This window comes from Pongo pygmaeus, chromosome 1 (assembly GCF_028885625.2).
Source record: "Pongo pygmaeus isolate AG05252 chromosome 1, NHGRI_mPonPyg2-v2.0_pri, whole genome shotgun sequence".
NCBI classification, from domain to species: domain Eukaryota; kingdom Metazoa; phylum Chordata; class Mammalia; order Primates; family Hominidae; genus Pongo; species Pongo pygmaeus.
In genome coordinates this window covers 166,031,771-166,053,566 of record NC_072373.2, presented here as the reverse complement: position 1 = coordinate 166,053,566, position 21,796 = coordinate 166,031,771, and the positions used below count along the sequence as shown (strand labels likewise).

At 44.3% G+C, this 21,796-nt stretch overlaps 1 protein-coding gene across 4 annotated transcripts in view; it reads left to right on the top strand.

Annotated features, from left to right (window-relative positions):
• The window catches only part of UBE2U (ubiquitin conjugating enzyme E2 U), a 73,569-nt gene that overhangs the window by 30,580 nt on the left and 21,193 nt on the right, over nucleotides 1-21,796 (top strand). For 3 of the 4 annotated variants that reach the window (XM_054493582.1, XM_054493571.1, XM_054493563.1), the window contains one exon: nucleotides 8,217-8,298. The exons of the other annotated variant lie outside the window; for it this stretch is intronic. In XM_054493582.1, the coding sequence (XP_054349557.1) occupies nucleotides 8,217-8,298 (82 nt within the window). The remainder of the gene's footprint in view (nucleotides 1-8,216; nucleotides 8,299-21,796) is intronic. 4 annotated transcript variants of the gene reach the window in all.

Sequence of the window (21,796 nt, the reverse complement as noted above, 5' to 3'; positions counted from 1 at the left end):
TTACTTTTTAGAGATGGGGGTCTCACTCTGTTGTCCAGGCTGGTTTGGAACTCCTGGCCTCAAGCAATCCTCCCGCCTCAGCCTCTCAAAGAAGAATACAAAGTTATTTTATATAGAGCCCTGGACTGAAGTCTGATTAAAAGCCAGAAAGAAAGATGTCAATTGGAGGAATAACAGAAAAGTCCCCAATCTTATGAGATTTACTTTACTACCTTTACCCCAGAGAAAAGCTTTCACACCAGAGAGAACCTTTTTATTTCTCCTCTACGCCACAGGAAATATTAGGTAGAAATTCCGCAAGAAAACATAAGAACATAGGGCTATTCAATTATATCAATCTAAAAGGAAAAATCATCTGTTACCATCATACATCAGGAATTAAAAAGACAGAATGAGAGAGCTGGACAACTTTCTGGCTCCATTTAATTGGTTCTTTAGAGTACTATTTCATTATCTGGATGAAAGTAGGTTGTCCAGTCTGCATACACTTACTGAAATACGACTTTGTTTCAGCCATCCTTCTAAAATGGTGCATTCTGCAGTAGCAGTAGCAGAGACTTCTGAATTCCCAGATGCAGTGATTACGTTTTAGTCCTCTTCTTACTGTGCTCTCCTTGATTTACATGAGACCATACATCCATGGCTTTTCATCTCCCTTCCTAAGCACTCTGCTGCCTCTTCCCTTGGCAATATCTTCTTCATTCAGTCCTCTCTGCTTACTCTCTCTGAAAGACCTCTTCCCCTACCATGGTTTTCATTTGCCTACAGGCCAGCAATTCCTAAAGCTGCATCCCTAGCCAGATCCCTCTTCTGAATTTTCCATGCATATTTATAACTGTGCAGGGGACATCTCACCTATGTATTATAGGCATCTCATATTCAAAATATCTCAAAGTGAATTCATCATCTTGCCCCCAAATCTTTCTTCCTTTATTCCCTCTCTTGGTTAGTGGTAGATCACTATTTTTACATTTTCTTACCAAAGCCAGAATCTTAGATGTTTCCTACATCTCTTTATCTCTCTCATTAAGCCTTGTTGATTTTATCTGCTGCAACATTGTGAACGCTTCCACTCTACTACACCCTCATGACCATTGCCTTAATTTGAGGTCTCTTTATATTTCATCACATCATTATGATAGTTTCCTATAGTGAAAAATAGTATCAAGTTTTAAGGTACAAATGAGGGCAAAAAATAGTACTAAGCTTAATAAATATCCTTAAAAGGTAAATTAGATCAATAAATTTTAAGAAATCACATGTTCTTTCAGGAGGTTGGCTATTAATTATTTTGTGATTATATATTACCATCCTCACTCACAGGTCAAAACAATTTAAGGTACATCAAGATGTACAATCTTTAGCAGCTCTATCAGTATAAAATATTAATTATTTTTGATACCAGAGTACTTGAATGGTTAATTCAGGTCAAAGATTTGTTGTTGAATGCTGCCTAGTCAATTCAGCAAACACATCTGCTGTATGTACCTACTATGTATGAGGCACTGAGCAGCTCATATAGCCTGCAGGGGCAATAACCCTTAATTACACAAACACTGTGTTGAGAGACATTAATTGGCACACTCTAGGGAACCACTCACAGTCAAACTCCTTCCACCAAAAAACAGATTGTTACAGGATGGTGCTTTCTAGAATAACATGTAAATATATAGGACCACTTGGAAACTCCAAACTGCTAGAGGAAAAAAAAAATAGAAGCATGTGCCAAAACTTAAGGAGATTTGGGAATAATTGTCTTGCAATAAAGAATAATTAAAAAATGGAAGGAAATAATAAGGCTCCACTGACCACAGTTTCTTCCTCAAAAAGAGTTTGGCCCCAAAATGTTTAATTTTGTTGTTTCTACATCTTTCACTAACCTAGTATGTAACTCATCCCTGTTTGTAAAGGCAATAACTGGCCATCGTTATCTCTAGCCCAAATGAATTTGTGAGGCTTTGAATCTAGCACTTGGTGCATGATTTCACAATCACCCTGCCTCTTCTTCCTCTAGGGAATTGTTATAAGAATGTTTCAAGAGCTTTCCTTGAATAATAACCAGCACTTAATTTAAAAAAATTAAATGTAAACTTTACATGTGCTGCTGGCCATTTTATCTTTTGATAGTTCAGCTGGATGAGATCCAACACTGTCCTTTTTAATGGCCTAATTTCCTGGCAATAATAAAGATGAAGCTTTTAGATTATAGAATGCTTCTTCAACAACTCAGAAATATAAGAGAAACTTCTAATAACTTCATTTTCTACAGTTACATTCTTAGCATTGGAAAGATTATTAAACTCTTGTGCATATTTTTAAGAGCTTTATCTTTTATGAGTAGTGGTAAGTAGTTAAATTTTGATTTGGGGTATTAACTCTTTTCCCTATCTTGTGCCACAAATCTATACATAGTCGTTGGCATCATCATAATAGTAAGTTTATTCTTGTATAATGCAGTTTATGAAGTATGCTCCTATATATTTTTAGCCATCCCAATCTATCATTCTTTTATTCATTTATTCAACCAACATTATTAAGCACCTAATATATGTCACGCATGGTGGTATATCAACCCTATGTGCCAGGCATTATTATTATTATTATTATTTTGTTTTAAGATAAGAAAACTAAGACTGAAGAGCTAAGTAATTTACCTAAGGTTACACATGTGAGGGAGAATATCATATGTTGGTAAAGAATGTACATCCTGGAGTCAGATTTACCAGAGTTTCATCTTGGGTCTGCCATTTACTGGCTATGTGACTTTAGTTAAGTTTCTTAACCTCTCTGTGTCCCAGTTTTCTCATCCATAAAATAGGAATAATCGCAGCACATACTTTATAGGGTTGAAGCACTTAAAACAGTGCCCAGCATATAGTGAGTTCTCAATAAGTGAACAGTAAGTTCTCAATAAGTGTGTTCTCAATTAATTCGGTAGGCTGTGGTCCAGAGACTGGAACCACATCTTCTCACTCCACATTTGTTGCTCTTTCTCTGATACTCTACTGCCTCTGTAATATCATATCAAATTGTTCTCTCTGTATGTATGAGATTTAAATTCAAACTCGGAAGTACATGCAGCATATTTGTAAATAATTATAATTTTTAGTTCATAAGCATAGGCAATTGTATGGAAAATGTACCAAGGATCCACTGTTCTCTCTCCACTGCTATAGAATGGCAAGTAAAAGGTTTGGCAGAGAACATACCAATACATATGGTTGTGGGCAACAGAGCCTTAATGACAGAATATGATCCCCATAAGGAAATGTTTATGTTAGAGGAAAAGAATTCCTCCAGACCAGTGTACTCTGTAATACTGAGCCTAGGCTTCCTGATGTTTGTTTGCTGTCATCAAGACAGACCAAACAGCCTGAAGCATGATGGGGATGTTTGCTTCACCCTAGGAGACTTTTATTCTTTGAGTCGTTAAGCCAGCAATAAGGGCAAGTGTCTCCAAAACACATTTAGATGCAAGAAGCAGTATCATCTGACTCTAATGCAGTGGTTCTCAGTCTTGACTGCTCATGAGAACCACCTGAGGAGCTTGTAAAAATTTCAATATAGAGGGCACACCCAAGACCAATTACATCAGGATCTCTGGGAGTAGGACCAGGCAGTAGTAGTTTTTAAAGCTCCCCAGGTGACTACAATGTGCATCCAAGGCTGGGAAGGTCCTAGTGGAAAAAGAATGATGTCAGAAGTTAGAAACTCCTTAGCCCTGTATCAGTTTTGCCACGTGTAGGTAAGTGAATTTAAGGTAGTCACTTAACTGTTTGTACTTTGGTTTTCATTTCTATTGATTGACAAAAATATTCTATCCTACTTTATGTTGCTCTATGGTTAGCATGAGATAGCATGTGTGAAAATAGAACATGCTGAGGCAAGTTGGTGCTATTGTTTTTTTTGGATGTGACCATCCTAGCAGTGGAAAAAAAAAATTCAGGGCAACCCGTACAGATGTTGGACAAGAGATGTATCATAGAAAAAAAAAAGGCAGAGTAGAAGCAATGCCCTGGAATCTGCAGAAGGCACAACAGAAAAGCAAGAAGAACTATATTGTGGATGCAATAGAGGATGCTTTCCTACCACAGATTACAAAACTGCCACAAACGCAAGATATCATAGTGATGAAGGAATTTCAATGTGCAAAACTTCTGCTAAAATTACATGGTTCCTTTCTTCTCTCTGTGTCTCTCCCATCCTCATTCTTTCATTGTTTCTCTCCGATCAGTGTCATTCGTTGAGCACCTTCTATATCTAGACAATTGGCTGTGTGTAGGAGACAAGAAGACACATTGTGGTAAGCTCTTCAAGGAGTTTACAGACAAGTGGTAAGAGACAGATGAGTGAAAAAAAACCATAGGGATAAAATATGAGAAGTGTTAAAATTTGTACAAAGTACTGTGGCATTTTCATCTCTCAGATGATGGAGAAAGCAATGAAGAAAATGAGTCAATGATGTAAAACTAATGGGACTATTCAGGAAAGATGACCGTGTCATTTGGGGTTTCATAATATATAAGGAAGAGACAGCCATACATATTCAAATATAAAATGAGGAAAGGCAATCTCAAAAAGTTTAAGAAAGATATGAATTATCCTTAAATAGAAACCTCAAAAGGAAATAGCATTCGTGAGAGATTAAATTTTAAATTTTGGCTAAGAGTAATGAAGAGTCCCAATGAGAAGACATTACTCAACCTCTCTATGTCTGTTTGACCATCTGTACAGTGGGTATTCTAACGGTAACCATATCTATTTTACGTGTGCCCAGCATATAATAAAAATTCTGGCTGGACACAGTGGGCTCACACTTGTAATCCCAGCATTTTGGGAGGCCAAGGCAGGTGGATCAGTTGAGGCCAGGAGTTCGAGACCAGCCTGGCCAACATGGTGAAACCCCATCTCTACTAAAAATACAAAAATTAGCCCGGCATGGTGACGCATGCCTATAATTCCAGCTGCTCACTGGCTGAGGCATGAGAATCACTTGAATCTGGAAGGTGGAGGTTGCAGTGAGCCAAGATTGCACCACTGCACTCCAGCCTGGGTGACAGTGTGAGACTATCTAAAAAAAAAAAAAAAAAAAAAAGAATAAAAGAAAAAAAAGAAAAATCTGCTAATGTTAATTATTATAATCATCTAAAGGAAATAATGAAACCTCATAAGAACTCTGGGAAGCTAAGATTTACTTCTTTAATGGAAGGGAGGAGCATATATCCAAATACCAATAAAAAGTATTAATAACGTCTGTAAGAATATGTATGTATGTGTGCTTACCTGTGTTTGAAGCAAGAAAATTAAGGAACAGACAAAAATATTGCTGGTGAAAATCATGTAAAAAAGGAAACTATTCAGTTAAAATTTTTTTTTTCTATCAATGGCAAATGTCATCAAGCTAAAAGGGGTAAATTCATCATTATTAAGAGGAAAGCGCCAGGCTGGGCACAGTGGTTCACGTCTGTAATCCCAACACTTTGGGAGGACAAAGCAGGAGGATTTCTTGAGCCCAGAAATTTGAGATCACCCTGGGCAAAATAGGGAGACCCCATCTCTACAAAAAATTTTAAAATTAGCCAGGCATGGTGGCATGTGCCTATAGTCCCCGCTACTTGGGAGGCTTGAGTGGGAAGATCCGTTGAGCTCAGGAACTGGAGGTGGCAGTGAGCGATGATCATGCCACTGCACTCCAGCCTGGGTGACAAAGTGAGATCCTCATCTCAAAAAAAAAAAAAAAAAGAAGAAGAAGAAAAAGAAGAAAGCCCCAGACAAGGACAAGACTGATGGAGAGCATGTAGCTGGTTAAATAGTTCAAGACTGTAAGCTAAGCTCAGAACAATAATAAGAAATAGGAAAATAGATAAAGTATATATGGGCATATGATCTGGCTTAATAATATTTCATGTAAAAATTACCAGTGCCTTAAACATAGTAGGGTTTTTTTTATTATTATACTTTAAGTTCTAGGGTAGATGTGCACAACGTGCGGGTTTGTTACATATGTATACATTTGCCTGTTAGTATGCTGCACCCATTAACTCGCCATTTACATTAGGTATATCTCCTAATGCTATCCCTCCCCCCTCCCCCCACCCCATGACAGGCCCCAGTGTGTGATGTTCCCCATCCTGTGTCCAAGTGTTCTCATTGTTCAATTCCCTCCCATGAGTGAGAACATGCGGTGTTTGGTTTTCTGTCCTTGTGATAGTTTGCTCAGAATGATGGTTTCCAGCTTTATCCATGTCCCTACAAAGGACATGAACTCATTCTTTTTTATGGCTGCATAGTATTCCATGGTGTATATGTGCCACAGTTTCTTAATCCAGTCTATCATTGATGGACATTTGGGTTGGTTCCAAGTCTTTGCTATTGTGAATAGTGCAGCAGTAAACATACGTGTGCATGTGTCTTTATAGCAGCATGATTTATAATCCTTTGGGTATATACCCAGTAATGGGATGGCTGGGTCAAATGATATTTCTAGTTCTAGACCCTTGAGGAATCACCACACTGTCTTCCACAATGGTTGAACTAGTTTACACTCCCACCAACAGTGTAAAAGTGTTCCTATTTCTCCACATCCTCTCCAGCACCTGTTGTTAATCATAGTAGGTTTTTAATAAATCTTATGTGAATTTGATTGAAGGTGTAGGCTTGTAATTAACCACAAGCTTAAGAGCCAGTGGTGATGTAATATGAGTTCCAGAAAATACTAATGCAGGTCTGAGCTGAATTGATAGTGCACAGAGCAAGGGAGATAGTAAGCCCATTTGCATCTTTGCTTCAAACCAATTCAAGGTCCTGATCCAGTTCTGGACACTAACTTTAATAGGAACATCAAAAGAGTTTATCACCAGGGCATTAAGGATGGTTAAGTTTCTAGAAAATCATATCCTAAGAAAAAGTTAAAAGAACTGAGGCTTCCCTGTGAGCTATCAGAGGACTCTCTCTTGTGGGAGAGGGATGAACTTAGTATTGCTCCAGAGGTTAGAACTAAGACCAGTGGAAACTCACAGCAGTCAGATTAAGGAAGGACATTGTAACCCTTACCTACCAATGGAATGGGCAGTCTCCCAGCTACAAAGTGGTGCATTTTGTGTAGTTCACAAGTAATTCATTCAGAACCTGGATGAACATCTGTTGGAGATTCTTGCTTTGTGAAGGATCAAGCAAGGTCTTTAATGTCATTTCCAACTTCAAAATTCTAATTTTCTACTTGAAGTGCTGAATTAGAATTTTGTTAAACTATGATGTCTCGGTTTTATATGAGTTATTTTAATACTTTCTTCATTATTGTTGCTCAAAACAAAATTTCTCTTTTTACATTTTTATTTTTGAGACAGGGTCTCACTCTGTCACACAGGCTGGAGTGCAGTGGCACAATCTCAGCTCACTGCAACCTCTGACTACTGAGTAGCTGGGATTACAGGCGTGTGCCACCACGCCTGGCTAATTTTTGTATTTTTAGTGGAGATGGGGTTTCACCACATTGGCCAGGCTATATTTCAATAAATTTAAAGATCTAATTGGCTTGCATTAGTGATTCATGAATCAGGCAGCATCTCATCTTAAAAACAGATAAGTGGTCTACTGAGCATAGCAGAACAGTTAGTTTTTATGAGGTAGCTAGAGCAGGAATAAGAAAACAGAATAATACAAAAAGTGGATTGGTTAACATAAGGCACTTCAGTTACTTTCCTTGTAAGGGTTAAAGCACAGGGACTTCCTTATCATGCCACTTCAAGTTGACTGGGCCCCTTCTGACCAGTGGCTGTGAATCTCTTCTTTTGAAAAAACTGATCTGCTTAGGATTGTCCTGCTTCCTTAAAGTTTCAGTTTTATTGCATAACACTTAGCATGAGTGACTCCATTTTGGTTTGGTCTGTTAATGCCTAAGGTAGGTGTTTGGTCCAAAACAATGGTCTCCTATAAATTTTATTTAACACGATAAAGGATATATAATGTTTTTCATTATAATGAAAATAACTTCCAAGTCACAATCTATCTATTTCAAACAATATCTAATATTATGATGTTCCAATAAAAGCAAGAAATTTGGAAAGTTTCTAAGGATTGTAATATGACTTGAATTATATAGTGTATGTTATTGCCACATATCAACTTAATGAGAAGTGAATGATTTTTAACTTTTAACTATTAACTATTATTAAAGAATGTATGTATAGCTTCTTTTTTTAATATTCTAATTTCAGTGCTCAAAGATCCAAATTTCATTGGACAGTATTACAAATGGAAGAAAATGGATCTACAGCACCATAAAGAATGGAATTTAAAGTAAGAAATATGAAGTGCCTTGAATGTGTACATTAACTTGAATTGTCTATTATTCCACTTTCTACTATCCAACTTGGAAATAACAGAAGAAACCCTTGGAAATAACAACTTATACCCTTTTCTCAGTATAAGAACAAGAATGAAAGAAACGATCATTTCTTGCTTTCATATGAACCCAGGCAGGAAATATCTGTGCTACATACTTGCTGCCAAAGATGGAGATAGGACACGATCCGCAGTGGAGAAATCTCATAATATCCTCCCCATTATTTCTCTTACTCTCATTTCCATCATCCTTATCAACATGTGACTTAGAAATAGCTTTTTTTTAAAAAAAAAAAAGCAAAAAACTATGTATCATCAATTAGCTTTTCATCCTTTTGTTAGCTCCAAACATTGTTTCTTCTCCCACAGATTTCTCATTCAAGAACCAAGTATATTAAATCTAATGAGGAAGGATATAGTAAAATACAAACATAAATTATTATATCTTTAGAAATCATTGACTCTTAGACCACATTAAGGAAGGAACTTTAATCTCATCTTTGGTCTCTTGACCCCTGAAGGCAGTTTTTCTGCTTTATCATGTTACAGCAAAGATGCCATTTCAGTTCTGTGGTATTGGCTGTGTTGTGCTAGTCATTTGTTCTGGTGTGCTTATTCCAAGGTAGTCAGTGAGTGTGCTACCATAAAGGTAGGGGAATTAAAGATCCTATTTTTTGCATTTATCTCATTTATCTCAATTTTTAGCTCTTCAATTTACTGTTAACCATGTGCCCTCGTTTCTAGATGGAAATACATGATGAATAAAGATAACGGTGCTGTATTTTGAATTTGTGAAGCAATTGAGGAATTGAATATATTTTTTTTAAATTGAGTATATTAAAATATACTTCCCTATCCTTTAACATCGTATAGTTCAGACTGAGTTTTTCAGTTGGATTTTCTTTCTTCTGTTGATTCTGTAACAACTTTCTTTCAAGCTAAAGTAGAGAAAAGCTTTTGCATTTGATATACTTTTCTGCTTTCAGGATAAATTACAGGGAGTAGAAAGTTTTTATCAAGCAAAATTTGAAGGAGTATAAGCATGTTTTTTTCCTGAAGGCATGTTTTAAGTTTCTTTTAGAGTTGCGGAAACCTACTTAGAATATAAGGTTAATTTTTCTTTGACGTGACTTCCTTTTTTATTTCCTTTAACAGAACTGTTTTATTTGTTTGATCATCGATTCATTATGTAATGCCAACATCCCGCAGAACCCAAAAATTTAGAAAAAGTAGAACCATGTCATTTTCAATTTATCCATCCACTTCTACACATGGCTAAAATAATTGTGAGCTGTTTGAGTGCTGGAACATTTTTCCAAATACATTATTTCAAAGTTATAGGTCAAATTATCATGTGCATAGTGACCCTGTCAGAATAAAACCCTCACACCTTATGCCATCTGGTGGTTGATGAGAATATATTTAGATCAAATGATATTTGCTGCTTTGAAACGCTGGTGTTGATTAGTCAAAAACTCCACCATTTAAATACCGTTTTAAAAAGATATTATATTTATCTGCATTTTATTGTGGCATAAATATTGACTATGCAAATGTTAGAGGTATAGTAAAATTAAAAAATCTAAAGAATGGCAAAATTCAACTTCTCTTGAAGTAATTATCAAAAGTCTTGTGTTCATCAAAATACGTGGGGTATGATAAAGAGGACAATTCATAGAGAATCAAGTAGCTCCCCCTCCCTCTCCCCCTCCCCCTCCCCCTCTCCCTCTCTCCTTCTTCGGTCTCCCTCTCCTTTTTTTGGTCTCCCTCTGTTGCCGAAGCTGGACTGTACTGCCGTGATCTCGGCTGGCTGCAGCCTCCCTGCCTCAGGCTCCTGTGACTCTCCTGCCTCGGCCTGCAGAGTGCCTGGGATTGCAGGCGCGCTCCGCCACGCCTGAGTGGTTTTTGTATTTTTGGTGGAGACGGGTTTCGCCCTGTTGACTGGGCTGGTCTCCAGCTCCTGGCCTCGAGTGATCTGGGATTGCAGACGGAGTCTCGCTCACTCAATGCTCAATGGTGCTCAGGCTGGAGTGCAGTGGCGTGATCTCGGCTCGCTACAACCTCCACCTACCAGCCTCCTGCCTTGGCCTCTTAAAGTGCTAAGATTACAGCCTCTGCTCCGCCGCCACCCCGTCTCGGAAGTGAGGAGCGTCTCTGCCTGGCCGCCCATCGTCTGGGATGTGAGGAGCCCCTCTGCCCGGCCACCCACTCTGGGAAGTGAGGAGCGCCTCTGCCCGGCCGCCCCATCTGGGAAGTGAGGAGTGCCTCTGCCCGGCCACCCCGTCTGGGAAGTGAGGAGTGCCTCTGCCTGGCCGCCACCCCGTCTGGGAGGAAGTGAGGAGCGCCTCTGCCTGGCTGCCCCATCTGGGAAGTGAGAAGCGCCTCTGCCCAGCCGCCACCCCGTCTGGGAAGTGAGGAGTGCCTCTGCCTGGCCGCCACCCCGTCTGGGAGGTGAGGAGTGCCTCTGCCTGGCCGCCACCCCGTCTGGGAGGAAGTGAGGAGCGCCTCTGCCTGGCTGCCCCATCTGGGAAGTGAGGAGCGCCTCTGCCCAGCCGCCACCCCGTCTGGGAAGTGAGGAGTGCCTCTGCCTGGCCACCCCGTCTGGGAGGTGAGGAGCGCCTCTGCCCGGCCACCCCGTCTGGGAAGTGAGGAGCGCCTCTGCCCGGCCACCCCGTCTGGGAAGTGAGGAGCGCCTCTGCCCGGCCGCCCCGTCTGGGAGGTGAGGAGCGCCTCTGCCTGGCTGCCACCCCGTCTGGGAGGAAGTGAGGAGCGCCTCTGCCCGGCTGCCCCATCTGGGAAGTGAGGAGCGCCTCTGCCCGGCCGCCACCCCATATGGGAAATGAGGAGCGCCTCTGCCTGGCCACCCCGTCTGGGAGGTGAGGAGTGCCTCTGCCTGGCCGCCACCCCGTCTGGGAGGAAGTGAGGAGCACCTCTGCCCGGCTGCCCCGTCTGGGAGATGAGGAGCACCTCTGCCCGGCCGCCCCATCGGGGAGGTGAGGAGCGCCTCTGCCTGGCCGCCACCCCGTCTGGGAGGAAGTGAGGAGCGCCTCTGCCCGGCTGCCCCATCTGGGAAGTGAGGAGCGCCTCTGCCCGGCCGCCACCCCATATGGGAAATGAGGAGCGCCTCTGCCTGGCCACCCCGTCTGGGAGGTGAGGAGTGCCTCTGCCTGGCCGCCACCCCGTCTGGGAGGAAGTGAGGAGCGCCTCTGCCCAGCTGCCCCATCTGGGAAGTGAGGAGCGCCTCTGCCTGGCCACCCCGTCTGGGAGGTGAGGAGCGCCTCTGCCCGGCCGCCCCATCTGGGAGGTGAGGAGCGCCTCTGCCCGGCCACCACCCCGTCTGGGAGGAAGTGAGGAGCACCTCTGCCCGGCCGCCCCGTCTGGGAAGTGAGGAGCGCATCTGCCCAGCCGCCACCCCGTCTGGGAAGTGAGGAGCGCCTCTGCCTGGCCACCCCGTCTGGGAGGAAGTGAGGAGCGCCTCTGCCCGGCCGCCCAGTCTGGGAAATGAGGAGTGCCTCTGCCCAGTCGCCCCGTCTGGGAGGTGAGGAGCGCCTCTGCCTGGCTGCCACCCCGTCTGGGAGGAAGTGAGGAGCGTCTCTGCCCGGCCGCCCCGTCTGGGAAGTGAGGAGCGTCTCTGCCCGGCCGCCCCGTCTGGGAAGCGAGGAGCGCCTCTGCCCGGCCACCCCGTCTGGGAGGTGAGGAGCGCCTCTGCCCGGCCGTCCCGTCTGGGAAGTGAGGAGCACCTCTGCCTGGCTGCCACCCCATCTGGGAGGAAGTGAGGAGCGTCTGTGCCCGGCCGCCCCGTCTGGGAAGTGAGGAGCGCCTCTGCCCGGCCGCCCCATCTGGGAAGTGAGGAGCACCTCTGCCTGGCTGCCACCCCATCTGGGAGGAAGTGAGGAGCGTCTCTGCCCGGCCGCCCCGTCTGGGAAGTGAGGAGCGCCTCTGCCCGGCCGCCCCATCTGGGAAGCGAGGAGCGCCTCTACCTGGCTGCCACCCCATCTGGGAGGAAGTGAGGAGCGTCTCTGCCCGGCCGCCCCGTCTGGGAAGTGAGGAGCGCCTCTGCCCGGCTGCCCCGTCTGGGAAGCGAGGAGCGCCTCTGCCCGGCCACCCCGTCTGGGAGGTGAGGAGCGCCTCTGCCCGGCCGCCTCGTCTGGGAAGTGAGGAGCACCTCTGCCTGGCTGCCACCCCATCTGGGAGGAAGTGAGGAGCGTCTCTGCCCAGCCGCCCTGTCTGGGAAGTGAGGAGCGTCTCTGCCCGGCCGCCCCGTCTGGGAAGTGAGGAGCGCCTCTGCCCGGCCGCCCCGTCTGGGAAGTGAGGAGTGCCTCTGCCCGGCCGCCCCCTCTGGGAAGCGAGGAGCGCCTCTGCCCGGCCGCCCCGTCTGGGAGGTGAGGAGCGCCTCTGCCTGGCTGCCACCCCATCTGGGAGGAAGTGAGGAGCGTCTCTGTCCGGCCGCCCCATCTGGGAAGTGAGGAGCGCCTCTGCCTGGCCGCCCCATCTGGGAAGTGAGGAGCGCCTCTGCCCGGCCGCCCTGTCTGGGAGGTGTACCCAACAGCTCCGAAGAGACAGCGACCATCGGGAGCGGGCCATGAGGACGATGGCGGTTTTGTTGAAAAGAAGGGGGGGGAAGTGTGGGGAAAGGAAGGAGAGATCAGGTTGTTGCTGTGTCTGTGTAGAAAGAGGTGGGCATAGGAGACTCCATTTTGTTCTGACTAGGAGAAATTCTTCTGCCTTGGGATGCTGTTGATCTATGGCCTTTCTCCCAGCCCCGTGCTCTCTGAAACATGTGCTGTGTCAACTCAGGGTTAAATGGAAAAAAAAAAAAAAAAAAAGAATCTAGTAGAAAATGTTTGGGGATCTATGCACATGAGTAATTGGTCTATGTTGTCTATATTGTGCATGCCATATTATGCGTCTCTCAATTTTTAATGTTCAAAAATGCTTTCCTTACGCTGAAATTTCCTGTTTCAAAAAAACAGGAAATGTAAATTGAGAACCCTTTATTTGCATAGCATTGAAGAAAAAGAGAAACCTGTCTCTCCTGCTACTTCCTTCCCTCCCCTCATCAATCAATACCTTATTCTTAAGCCACACTGAATTCTTTTTTCTCACTATTATTTGGGAACCTAAGACCTCTTTACCACTTTGTACCTTCTGCCTTGGATCAGCAAGGTCTTTGCTGCTGGTCTAGAGCTAGGATTTGGTTAGTTAAAAGGTGGAATGTGGAGCTCTTAAGAGCAGGGGCACTGGAGCCAGACTGTCTGGATTTGAATTCTGGCTCTGCCAACTACCAGCTCTGTGACCTTGAGCAAGGTCACTGATTATTTCTGTGCCTCAGATTTATCTGTTAAGTGGCAGTAATAAGTGTACTTACCTCCCAGGGAAGATGTGAGGATTAAATAAATTAATATATGTAAAATGCTTCAAACAGTATCTGGTGCATGGCAAGCACTCATAAAGTTCACTATTATTCATGCTTTTAAAACTTTACTGTGGCCCTCATTTGCAGATGAAAAATCTTTCTTTGGAAGCAGCATGGGGGAAGAACATGAGCTTCAGAGTCAGGCAGATGTTAGAGAAATTCTTAACCACTCTGAACTTGTTTTTTTATCTGTTAAATGGAGATAACCTTACCTATCTTGCAAAGTTGTTTTGCACTTGACGCTTATTATTTTATATATATGATTTCATTCAAGAGATATGAACAAAAATTATATATAAATGTGTATATTATATATAGTTATATATATAAAATAAAAATTAATATAGTGTCACACATAGGCATTCAATAAATTTTAGTTCCTGGGGACAGGAGGAGAGGAAAGTTCATGCCTTTCATGCGCGTCCATGTGATGAGACCACCAAACAGGCTTTGTGTGAGCAATAAAGCTTTTAATCACCTGGGTGCAGGCGGGCTGAGTCCAAAAAGAGTCAGCGAAGGGAGATAAGGGTGGGGCCGTTTTATAGGATTTGGGTAGGTAAAGGAAAATTACAGTCAAAGGGGGTTTGTTCTCTGGTGGGCAGGAGTGGGGGGGTCGCAAGGTGCTCAGTGGGGGAGCTTTTTGAGCCAGAATGAGCCAGGAAAAGGACTTTCACAAGGTAATGTCATCAGTTAAGGACCGGCCATTTACATTTCTTTTGTGGTGGAATGTCATCTGTTAAGGTGGGGCAGGGCATATTCACTTCTTTTGTGATTCTTCAGTTACTTCAGGCCATCTGGGCGTATACGTGCAAGTCACAGGGGATGCGATGGCTTGGCTTGGGCTCAGAGGCCTGACATTCCTGCCTTCTTATATCAATAAGAAAAATAAAACAAAATAGTGTTGAAGTGTTGGGGCGGCAAAAATTTTTGAGGGGTGGTATGGAGAGAGAATGGGCGATGTTTCTCAGAGCTGTTTCAAGTGGGATTAGGGGCGGCGTGGGAACCTAGAGTGGGAGAGATTAAGCTGAAGGGAGGTCTTGTGGTAAGGGGTGATATTGTGGGGATGTTAGAAGAAACATTTGTTGTATAGAATGATTAGTGATGGCCTGGATATGGTTTTGGATGAATTGAGAAACTAAATGGAATAACAGAAGGAGAAAAACAGGTATAAAAGGTCTAAGAATTGGGATGACTCAGGATATCTGATTAGAGAGTGCCTAAGGAGATTCAGCATAGTCCTGCCAGCAAAGATTATTTATTTACTTCAAGAGTTAAGAGTGGCAGTTTGGGGATAGCACCAGGAGATATCAGCTGTGATGGCTTGGAAAAATAGCATAAATGGCAGTGTAAACAAGAGCAGGGCATGTATGAGTAGTTGAGAATGGTGAATAGGAGTATGACTAGACAGCAGATAGTAGGGATGACAAGTTGTTTTGGGGCACAGTCTAAGTTGGTCTGGTGTCTGGAATGAGACTGGGGCCTAATGTCTATACAGGAGCTTAAATGGGCTGTACCCTGTAGCATTCCGAGGACAGGCCTGAATTCTGAGAAGGGAAAGTGGTAAAAGTATTGTCCAGTCCTTTTTAAGTTGGTGGCTGAGCTTGGTGAGGTGTGTTTTTAAAAGACCTTTAGTCCATTCTACTTTTCTTGAAGACGGAGGACCGTAAGGGATATAAAGGTTTCACTGAATACTAAGAGCCTGAGAAACTGCTTGGGTGATTTGACTAGTAAAGGCTCATCTGTTATCAGACTGTATAGAGGTGGGAAGGCTAAACTGAGGAATTATGTCTGACAGAATGGAAGAAATGACTACAGTGGCCTTCTCAGACCCTGTAGGAAAGGCCTCTACCTATCCAGTGAAAGTATCTACCTAGACTAAGAGGTATTTTAGTTATCTGACTCAGGGCATGTTGAGTAAAGCTAATTTGCCAGTCCTGGGTGGGGAAATCCTCGAGCTTGATGTGTAGGGAAGGGAGGGGGGCCTGAATAATCCCTGAGGAGTAGTAGAATAGCAGATGGAACACTGAGAAGTTATTTCCTTGAGGATACATTTCCACGATGGAAAGGAAATGAGAGGTTCTAAGAGGTGGGCTAGTGGGTTGTACTATAGCATAACCTGCCTTTGCTGGTGTGTGGCGGTTAGGCCTGGTGGAACCGCCATCAATAAATCAAGTGTGATCAGGGTGAGGAACAGGAAAGAAGGAAATTTGGGGAAATGGGGTGAATGTCAGGTGGATCTGAGAGATACAGTCATGGGGGTCAGTTGTGGTATCAGGAATAATGTGGGAGGCCAGATTGAAGTCTGGGCCAGGAACAATGGTAATTGTGGGAGACTCAACAAAGAGTACAACTGAAGGAGCCGGGAAGCAGAAAGTATATGCATCAGGTATGAGGAACAAAATAGATTTTGGAAGTTATGAGAACTGTAGAGAGTGAGTTGAGCATAGTTTGTGATTTTGAGGGCCTCTAAAAGTATTAAAGCAGCAGCAGCCACTGCACACAGACATGAGGGCTAGGCTAAAACAGTAAGCTCAAGTTGTTTGGACAGAAAGGCTACAGGGTGTGGTCCTGGCTCTTGTGTAAGAATTCTGACCGCGCTAACCATGCCTAGGAAGGAAAGGAGTTGTTTTGTAGAAGGTGCTGGGGTTTAAGAGATCAGTCGGACACGATTGGCAGGGAGAGCACTTGTGTTTTTATGAGAATTATGCCGAGATAGGTAACAGATGAGGAAGAAATTTGGGCTTGATTGAAGTAATGGGGGCTGTCTGTGAAGCTTTGCGGTAGTACAGCCCAGGTAATTTGCTGAGCTTGATGGGTGTCAGGGTCAGTCCAAGTGAAAGCGAAGAGAGGCTGGGATTAAGGGTGCAAAGGAATAGTAAAGAAAGCATGTTTGAGATCTAGAACAGAATAATGGGTTGTAGAGGCAGGTATTGAGGATAGGAGAGTATATGGGTTTAGCACCACGGGGTGGATAGGCAAAACAATTTGATAAGGCACAGATCCTGAACTAACTTGTAAGGCTTGTCTGGTTTTAGGACAGGTAAAATGGGGGAATTGTAAGAAGATTTTATAGGCTTTAAAAGGCCATGCTGTAGCAGGCGAGTGATAACAGGCTTTAATCTTTTTAAAGCGTGCTGCGGGATGGGATATTGGCGTTGAGTTGGGTAAGGGTGATTAGGTGTTAATGAGATGGTAAGGGGTGCATGATCAGTCGCCAAGGAGGGAGTAGAGGTATCTTATACTTGTGGGTTAAGGTGGGGGGATAAAGAGGAGGACGCAAAGGAGGCTTTGGATTGGGAAGAAGGGCGGCAATGAGATATAGCTGTAGTCCAGGAATAGTCAGGGAAGCAGATAATTTAGTTAAAGTGTCTCAGCCTAATAAGGGAACTGGGCAGGTGAGGGTAACTAAAAGGAGTGCTTAAAAGAGTATTGTCTAAGTTGGTACCAGAGTTGGGGAGTTTTAAGAGGTTTAGAAGCCTGGCCGTCAATACCCACAACAGTTATGGAAGCAAGGGAAACAGGCCCTTGAAAAGAAGGTAATGTGGAGTGGGTAGCCTCCGTATGGATTAAGAAGGGGACGGACTTACTTTCCACTCTGAGAGTTACCCGAAGCTCGGCGTCCGTGATGGTCTAGGGGGCTTCCGAGGCAATCGGGCAGCGTCAGTCTTCAGCCACTAAGCGAAGAAGATCTGGGAAGGAGTCAGAGATCCTTGGGCCAGAGTTCCAGGGGCTCTGGGAGTGGCTGTCAGGTGAGTTGAACAGTCTGATTTTCAGTGGGGTCCCACACAGATGGGACGTGGCTTAGGAGGAATCCCGGGCTGCGGGTGTTCCTTGGCCCAGTGGCCAGATTTCTAGCACTTGTAGCAAGCTCCTGGGGGAGGAGGTTCTGGGGGCATGCCTGGCCACTGCAGTTCAGGCGTTTGGAAGTTCTTGTGTGCTGGAGATGTGGCTGGGGTTTGTCTCACAGTGGAGGCAAGGAATTGCAACTTTTTTTTTTATTATTGTACACCTTGAAGGTGAGGTTAATTAAGTCCTGTTGTGGAGTTTGAGGGGCAGATTCTAATTTTTGGAGTTTTATTTAATGTTGGGAGCAGATTGGGTAATAAAATATATATTGAGAATAAGATGGCCTTTTCACCTTTTAGGGTCTAGGGCTGTAAAACATCTCAGGGTTGCTGCCGAACGAGCCATGAACTGGGCTGGGTTTTTATATTTGATGAAAAAGAGCCTAAACGCTATCTGATTTGGGATAAAGAAAAAGGAGCATTAACCTTGACTATGCCTTTGGCTCCAGCCACCTTTTTAAGAGTAAATTGCTGGGCAGGTGGGGGAGGGCTAGTCACGGAACTAAACTGTAAGCCAGACCAGGTGTGCGGAGGGGAGGCGATAAAAAGATTACAGGGTGGAGGAGCGGAGGCTGAGGAAGAATTGGGACCTAGCTTGGCCTGGCGAGGAGGGGAGAGGTCAGATGGGTCTGTAGAAAAGGAAGATTAGCAAGACTCAGTGATGCTTGGGGTTGGGACTGAGGGGACAGGCAGGAGGGAAATAAGGAAGATTTGGGACGAGTTGCACTGGGCACAGAGACTAGGAAGGGACTGATGTGTAAAAGAATGCCTGGATGTCAGGCACCTCAGACCGTTTGCCTATTTTACGACAAGACTTATTTAGATCTTGCAGGATGGAAAAATTCCAAGTGCCATTTTCTGGCTATTTGGAACTGCTGTCGAGTTTGTATTGGGGTTAAGCAGCTTTGCAGAAGAAAATCAGGCATTTAGGTTTGAGGTCAGGTGTGAGTTGAAGAGGTTTGAAGTTTTTGAGAACACAGGCCAAGGGAGTAGAAGAAGGAATGGAGGGTGGAAGGTTGCCCATAGTGAAGGAAGCAAGCCTGGAGAAAAGAGAGAGTAGAGACATGGAGGGAAGGGGTTCGGGGGTTCTTACCTTCCAGAAAAGTGGGAAAAGGGGTTAGGGCGCAGAGATAAGAGGTCAGGGCATGGAAATAAGGGATGGGGCACAGAAATAAGGGGTCGGGGCACGGAAATAAGGGGTCGGGCACAGAAATAAGGGGTCGGGGCACGGAAATAAGGGGTCGGGGCATGGAAATAAGGGGTCAGGGCACAGAGATAAGGGGTCGGGGCGCGGAGATAAGGGATTGGGGCGCGGAGATAAGGGATTGGGGCACAGAGATACGAGGTTGGGGTGTGGAAATAAGGGATTGGGGCACAGAGATATGAGGTTGGGGTGTGGAAATAAGGGATTGGGGTGCAGAGATACGAGGTTGGGGTGTGGAAATAAGGGATTGGGGCACAGAGATACAAGGTTGGGGTACTTGCCGCTCCTCTAGAAAAGTGGGACTTGCCACTAAGAGTGAAGGAGAAGGGGTTGAGGGGTACTTGCCCCTCTCCCAGAAAAGTGGGACTTGCCGCTAAGGGTGAAGGAGAAGGGGTTGAGGGGTACTTGCCCTTCTCCTGGAAAAGCAGAGAAGGGGTAGAGACAAGGAGAGAAGGGGTTGGGGTACTTGCTCTGTCCCCAGAAAAGCAGAGAAGGGGTTGGGGTACTTGCCCTGTCCCCGGAAAAGCAGAGAAGGGGCAGAGACAAGGAGAGAAGGGGTTGGGGTACTTGCCCTGTCCCCAGAAAAGCGGGAATTGCCGCTAAGGGTGAAGGACAAAGGCAGGTGTCCCTGCGTGGTCTGACACCCTTGAAACATGGGTGTATAATCAGAGAGGCATCTCTGCAATGATTAAACACCAAGGGAAGGCTGCCTTCCCAGTCCGTGACCGGCGCCGGAGTTTTGGGTCCACAGATAAAACGTGTCTCCTTTGTCTCTACCAGAAAATGACAGGAACTGAAATTAAGAGAAGGGAGAGATTGAAGTGTGGCACCAAGATTGAAAGGAGAAAGAGATTGAGGGATAGTGAGGGAGGTTGGAGAAGAGAGTAAAAAGAGGCCGCTTACTGGATTTGAAATTGGTGAGATGTTTCTTGGGCTGGTTGGTCTGAGGACCTGAGGTCGTAGGTGGATCTTTCTCATGGAGCAAAGAGCAGGAGGACAGGGGATTGATCTCCCAAGGGAGGTCCCCTGATCCGAGTCACGGCACCAAATTTCATGCACGTCCATGTGAAGAGACCACCAAACAGGCTTTGTGTGAGCAATAAAGCTTTTAATCACCTGGGTGCAGGTGGGCTGAGTCCGAAAAGAGAGTAGGATTTGGGTAGGTAAAGGAAAATTACAGTCAAAGGGGGTTTGTTCTCTGATGGGCAGGAGTGGGGGTCGCAAGGTGCTCAGTGGGGGAGCTTTTGGAGCCAGGGTGAGCCAGGAAAAGAACTTTTACAAGGTAATGTCATCAGTTAAGGCAAGGACTGGCTATTTACACTTCTTTTGTGGTGGAATGTCATCTGTTAAGGTGGGGCAGGGCATATTCACTTCTTTTGTGATTCTTCAGTTACTTCAGGCCATCTGGGCGTATACGTGCAAGTCACAGGGGATGTGATGGCTTGGCTTGGGCTCAGAGGCCTGACAATGCCAGCCTACTTTTCAGAGAATAAAAACAATCTGTTGGAAACATGTAAAATTTGTCTTTTCTCAGGTTAGAAAGCAACACGTATCATAACCACATTTATTGTAGTTCCTATATGCCTCTAGTTCTTTTTCCTTCTCTATTCCACTGCCATCATTTCTTCTGCCTGGTGAAATGCTTCACAAAGATGGTGTGAAGAGTTGGCCCAAATATCTTTTTGTGGAGACAGTCACTGCAGTCACTGACAAGCTCAGGCATTCACAGTTACCCCATCCTCTCTCTCCATATTCTCTGTTCCCACGTCTTTCAGCATGTGTGATGTGGAAATTCATCTGTTCATGAAGAGGGACCAGGACAAGGATGTTTGTGTCCCTTTGCATTCTCTGTACCTAGCATGGTGCCTGGCAAATAGTAGGCACTCAATTAATGTTAGTTGAAAAACGCATCCTCACCCTGTTTTTTCAATTAGTATTAGGATTAAATGTGAAGGCAGTTCATTTTAGAAAAATAAAATTTAGTTGCAAACTTTTAAGGTTCATTCCAATGTAAAGATTTAGGGTTCTATTTTGGGAGTTCTAAGGTGTAGTTGGAAACAGTGATTGAAAACTGGAAATGTAAATGGCTATCATGAATATTTTATGCAAAATCTCTAATTTGGCAAGTCTGTTACTATTAATAGAAACATTGTCATTATAAGCAGCTCATAAATATTCATTAATCAATTATTTGGTTTGGTGTTCCTTTCTAAAGCCTTTTTTCTTTCCTATTGGCTTGAGTGTCTTTTGTATTCATGAAAGTGCTGTCTTTCCGCTAAAGGATATGAATCTGTAATCTAATCAGTAGTTTGTATTTAAGTTCTCCAGAGAAATAGTAAAAGATATAAAATCAGAAAGCAATGAAAGCTGTTCTTTCGCGTGTTCTTGGTTATGCACATATAAAACTATGCTTGTGCCATACTCTAGCTAATGATTGCTTCTGTGACAACAGAAAAATCTTTATCAGTATTCTAAGCTTTGGCAGCTAGCAAGTTGTCTAAATAAAACTTATCAGTTCTGGTGGTGGTTTACATTTGGTGTCGCTTTAGAAAAGAATATTGCTTCTTGTTTATACTGAGGAGGTATTGAGGGAACCGGAACTAACATGGCTGAGTACTTCCTGTATGCCCGGCATTCTCCCTTCATTTCCTAATTCATATTGGCCATCCTGTGGAGTTGACAGTCACACGTGTAAGTGTAACCCACAATAATACCCATCAGCCTCCTTCAAAGCCACAACAAATCAACCTGTACTCCAAGTCAGACCACTTTGCTTGCCTTGTTCACAGCCCAAGACCTGATTCCTAACCTTTTCAATGGATGACCGCTCCTAAGACCCATCTCCCAACCCCTGACGCCCCAGACGTTCCGTAAAGGTGGAGATGGATATTATCTCTAGTTTACCAGTGAGAGAAATGGAGGCACAGAGATTAGCGAGTTTTCCTGAGGTTACTGATAAACATAAATTTTATTTTCAAATTAAAACTA